The 6,000-nt window shown below is 32.7% G+C and overlaps 1 protein-coding gene across 1 annotated transcript in view; it reads right to left on the reverse strand.

Moving 5' to 3' along the window:
- Positions 1-5,091, reverse strand: part of LOC123545577 (IgA FC receptor-like) — a 30,045-nt gene extending 24,954 nt beyond the window's left edge. Inside the window, exon 1 of the mRNA XM_045331901.2 lies at positions 5,008-5,091. Coding sequence (XP_045187836.2) covers positions 5,008-5,065 — 58 coding nt within the window. The 5' untranslated portion in view covers positions 5,066-5,091. The remainder of the gene's footprint in view (positions 1-5,007) is intronic.
- Between the last annotated feature and the right edge of the window lie 909 nt (positions 5,092-6,000).

Here is a 6,000-nt window from a genome sequence, read left to right on the forward strand (position 1 = left end):
ATACCGACTGTCAAGTGGGAATTTCTATATGATGGTCGGTAGATGATGTCTATTATGTTTGAATCACAGAAACCTAAACATATAAAAAAGTATGTAGTTATACATTTAACATTAAGCAGTAAAACGTTTGGTTATACCATTTGGCGTTGTGATTTTGGCAAAACCCATCTATGAAAGGATGGTACATTATGCTATTGTAAAATGATCAATTAAATTATTAATGCTAAGATGGCAGGATGAAGGATTTATTTGAAGGATTTATATAACAAAATTTCTGGATTTAAAAGTTATTTTGATGAGAGGAATTATAAATTTTGAACTCTGTAAAACATTGTGGAATTTATTGACTGGATTTAAATTTGACCTGGACAGGATTTGGACTATTTTACATATAAGATTGGATTTTACTGCTTTTTGTCATTTTGAAAGGAATGTTTATGTTTACTTGAATTCATGAATAAAATTTTGTCATTGTTAATAGTTGCTGGTTTGTTTTTCTGTTACTTTTATTTACTGTAACAAGAAAGTGTTAGCCTCTGACGTAACAATATGTCCAGTGATTACGTGAACCCAGGTTTACAGTCAAAAAGGTAGGATTAACGATAAATAAACTAGGATTTTTCGAACATAAAAGCAGGTGAAACTGTTATTTCGAAAAAAACAAAAACAAAAAAGAAACGTAGGATAACGTTGTAAACCATAGTTCACGCTCATAATCATAAACATAGGTTCACGCTCGTAAACTATGGTTTACGCTCATAAACACCGGTTCACACTCATAAATATAAACCGAAATTTATAGCTCAGTCAAGAAACCTAGTTTATCGAACGTAAAACATGATGTACGATTGTTATACTAGGCTATGTATGGCCGTGAATTTGGGTATACGACTGTTAAATTAGGTTTACAATCAATCACGGCCATAAACATAGGTTTACTCTTGTAAACTTAGAATAACGACCAAAATTTATACTTAAATCGAGAAACCTAGTTTATCGATCGTAAACATGCATTCAACAGCGTAAGCTATGGCTTAAGCAAGTTGTCCTATAATTGCGTTCGAAGATAGGAAAGTATTCGATAATCCTAGTTATTCGACCAGGAACGTAATTATTGGATGATGAGCTTGCCTTGAACCATAGTAAATACTGACGTGAACCTATGTTTATGAGCATGAACCAATGTTTACGGCCGTGTACTTGCGTTTATGAGTGTGAACTATAGTTTACGAACGTAAACCTAAGTTTACGTTTCATAAACAAGGTTTCTCGGACAAAACTATGATTTTCGGTTGTAGATATTTATGTCTATGAGCGTGAACCTATGTTTACGGTCGTAAACCCATGTTCATGGTGGTTAACCCAAGTTCACGGTTGTGAACATAGCTTTTTGTTTGTAAACTATGGTCTGTTCTCGGTCACCCATGTTCGTTAACATATGTTCACGCTTGTGAACTTAGGATAACGACCGAAATCCATAGACCAATGGTTAAACCTAGTTTATCAAACGTATATCTGAGTTAACGTGTGTAAGCTATGATTTATGCCCGTAATCTTATGTTGTTGTTTTTTTTTTTGCACGAAAATATAGGTAAGTATTCGAAAAACCTGGTGTTAGGTTCAAAAAACCTAGTTTATCGATTGTTAATCTTAGTTTTATTTAATGAAGTTTGGTCAACATAATTGTTGGACAATTTTGCACGCCTCGGGGACATTTGATAGTAATAGTGAGTTCTTGTTATTATAAAATGTCAATAAGCATGCAAGATATGAGACAATAAAGGTCTTCTTGTGGTTCGTCGTCGTATTTGCATTGATTTATCGTTCAGGCTTTTACATATTAAATGCCCTCATTGTTCGATTCCTATGCAGGATCTCTCATGTCAATCGCAAATGTAGCCAATTGTTACAAAGGAGCTGCTTTTATAAAAGTTATATTTTGTTAGCACCCAAAATAACATATGAGATTCAACAAAATGTCTAAGTTTATGTGCAGCTTACTAAAAACAAAGAAACCTGTATTCTAGTGAATTTTTATTACAAATGTCCGAAGTTAATCAAATTTATCTTGCAAAACATTTGGTTTGCTGCTTTACCATAGAATGGTGCACATTGGTGTAGGCCAGACAGAAATAGTCCGTGTAAGGAAGATAAAGAAAGGCAGTTTCTAGGGGTCCGGACCTCTGCCTACCACCTACAGGGCTGTCTAAGATTCAGTAATCAATATAATTTATAAATACTGAAAATGGTATTTACAAAGAGGATACTATATTTTATCTTTAAAAATGGGAGATGATTTCAAAAGTTTGTTCTCATAATTTGTGTCGCTTTAAATTGCAAGTGACAGGAAACAGGCGTATTTATAATTCTTTAAAGGAAAAGAAAATCTATTATATAAGTGACTCCTCCCCCCCCCCCCCCCCCCACACCCCACCCACCCCCACAAACACACCCTTAAAGCCAGACAATTTAATCCCCAATAAACAGAATCATGTCTGGCCATGTCTAATAAGGGTCCATAAAAGCTCTGTAGACTTGACATGTAGTCCATGTCAGGATCATACATTTAATTGATACATAAAGTTTATTGATTATTTCCAGTGCTACACATTCCACTGATTGAAATGCAGCTTTTTTCAGATTATACACAACATTATTCTAATTGATTATTATACTTACTGTAACTGCTCATTCTTGTTGAGTAATGAGTCCTGACCAATTTAATTATAATTCTTACATGAAGACAATCTCACCTTTTTAGAAAACTCTCACCTTTTTTTAATGAAAAATAAGATAATTATTTAAAACTCAGAGAAATGGCATGCATTTTTCAATTATTAATTAATTATGATCTTTTTATTTAAGTTACAAAATAAAAACAGAAAAAATGAATATTGCTGGATTTTAAACTAAAGAAGCGCTCAGTTGCATTTTCAATAAATGAAAAAAATATGGACCTTCATGATAAAATCAAGCAATAAACAGATATCATTGTTCAAAATACACATGATTTATCTATAAATGACTTACTAATTAGTTTAAAAAGGTGCCTGAATACATTTTCTTTATTTATTTTTTATATAAAAATAAGCAAAAATGAGAGCTAATTGTTTATAAAGCATGATTAATTGAAAAAAATATGCTGTTGTATTATGTCACTTTGTTTGTTTAGTCCAAATTTAATCAGGCTTTCTTATCTCGTTATAAAAGTGAGAACTGGTTTGCTATAAGTGAAAGATATCACATGCAATCTATGTACTGCACAGTAGGTATACAGTAGCTTAATATGATAAACAGAAGCAAGTCTATCAATCGTCCAGTCTTGTATATTGGCTCTTACTGCCAATACGCAGACCATAGGCCACATACCTTGCTTACCAGAATCAGTGTCTTTAATCCCGATGAACCGCAAAATACAAAAATAATAGTGTTTTGTCCGCCGTAATTGGAAGCTTTTGTCGAATTCTTGTTTTTCTCAGGACTGATGAATTAATATGATATACTAAATGTTTTCTTTAGTATTTGAGACATAGATTGTGCTCATGACTTCTTGAATTCGTTTTACTGCTAAAGTAAATAAACAACAGTGACAACCGGAAAAATCGTTGTGTTAAAATTTCATATCCAATATGCCTCGAACCCAAGTAAGAGCTAATTATTATAAATAATAATAAATAAAATACTAGAAATGTATGTAGCCACTGCAAAAAAAAGGTTACTTTATGGAAACTAATACAGTAATAATAGAACAAGTAATGATGTATATTGATTATCGGACTTCTAGACCCAGAGCCCGGTTCAACTTCTAGACTCTGGGTCTAGAGGTCCAGTTAACAGCCACCTAGCCACTTCTATAAACAAATGTGTAACTAACCAATTGCTGCTATCAAAAAAGCATGCCCCGCAAAGCTGACAAGTGTGTTCCATTGGGGGCAATTCCATATTGATTTTCTATTGTTTGGGTGAAAGATACAAAAATTGAAATTAACTTACTTATGACAGTTCAAAGCCGTGCAAGTCATGGTAAAAATCCCTCATCTGTTCATGTTGCGTCTACTTTCTGTTTCAATTTTAGTATTTTGATCAGACAGAAGGGACAAATTGCCGAGTTAAGGCAACTGAAAACTTAGGTTTATTATTACAAAATCGATACGTCACCAATATTGTTTTTGATAAACATTTATTACCATTTAGAATTGATTATGAGCTAGAACTTGGCAGAAGGCTTCATCAGATCTTTTCCCCTCATATAGCGAAAACAAATAGCATTCAGTTTTAATACCTATAGGCATAAAGCTACAGAATTGTACACGAACACAATAGTCTTTAAATTTCTATCCCCACTTACTATGCTACAAAAATGATAGTTTTCCCAAATAAAACGAAAAATATTTCTATGCAGAAACTATGTCAACTTTTACATTTAACAATAACTTATTTCCCTTCGTTTAGTTTATAAATAGCTTTTATTGTGGAAAACATTAAAAGATATTAATTTTAGACAGATACAACATGCACAATTATGTTTAAACTGCTTTTATCTGAAAAACAACGTGTCCGATGCCATTATGTTTTCTAGCTTAAGAAATTTCTTAAAAGATAAAACAGGGAGCTAGGTGACTTAACTTTAAGCAAAAAAAAAAATGACCCAACTTAAGTCATTTCTTACGTATCTTAAGTTTAAGCTGTTATAAGAATATGACTTAAGTTTTTTACTGAGACATAATCTGAAATCACAACAAACTTAAGTAAAATGTTCAACTTGAGTCGAAACTTATACTTAAGATGCTTTATGAATACGGGCCCAGATAGTAATTACATTGTTCAAACCTTTACAGTTCATGCATGAATTTGACAGTTTTTTAGCACGAGTAAATATGTAGAACAGAGTAATCTAATAAAGGACTGACCGCCGAAACACATAAGCAAGGTAAGTAATACTCGTAGCTTAGAACTACCTAAATAACATAAAGGAGCCTACCGTGTTTTTATCTAAAAATCACATACCATTTTCGACAGACTGATTATTTTTCTGTTCGTTACTTGAATTTTTGCCAGTGTCCATTTCACACTGTCCAAACCACAAGAAAGCCATCTAGAAACAGAAAACAATACATACTGAAACATTTTATTCTGTGTTCACTAATTTATTTTAGCTCTATCATGATGAAAGCTTCAGGCTTATCTGAACCACTCTCCGCTTATTGATTATGTGAATTGCTGTGCCATGGCATATCCAAATCGTCTATATATATACGATAACTTCCGTCGTCTTGTGTCAAAATATTTCTACATCAAACGTATGTATGAATAGTATGAAATTAATGATCTATTTTTAATCTTGTCTATGACAAGCGGTCTTATAATGGTTAAATATTGTGCAATTCTTTTTTAATATTCACCCATAAACATTATAGATCAAAGACGAGAAAAAATGTAAACTGTTTTTGAATGTCTTTTTAGTTAGACATCGTACTGTTTTTGAGAAACGTCGTTTTCTTCTAGTATCTAAATATAAATCTACAAGCATAATCTACAGACTACGATAAGTATTTTCACACTAACAAACTGTAATTAAAATTTCAAATTTGTTTTAAACATTAAAACAGGCCCTGGATGTGTCGTATTTTAGGCTGGTCTTTTTAACCTTTGTGGTCGAACCAATTGCAACATTAACTTTCTGGTGTGGAATAAATAGTATATAAGGAAATGAAACACTGGGGAAAAGTCCTCGAAATTATCATAACAGATAAATTGGATCTGGAATTCAGAAGCATGTGGCCGTTACTGTTGACCATATGCTTGCATTGGTCTACTCGCATGGATGCTTAGAATATCAGCAAAAGGAGATATTTTCAAGATACGGCTTCATTAAGTATTTTGGCATCTTTGTAAAAAGTGGCTCGTTGTCAAAATTCAGATCATTTGTGTCAAAATTCAGAACATAGATTAAACCTGCCGGCAGTAGAGATAAAGGGGTTGGTTGGTTGCTTATAGGGG

The sequence above is a fragment of the Mercenaria mercenaria genome, unplaced genomic scaffold, assembly GCF_021730395.1.
Source record: "Mercenaria mercenaria strain notata unplaced genomic scaffold, MADL_Memer_1 contig_2013, whole genome shotgun sequence".
NCBI lineage: Eukaryota > Metazoa > Mollusca > Bivalvia > Venerida > Veneridae > Mercenaria > Mercenaria mercenaria.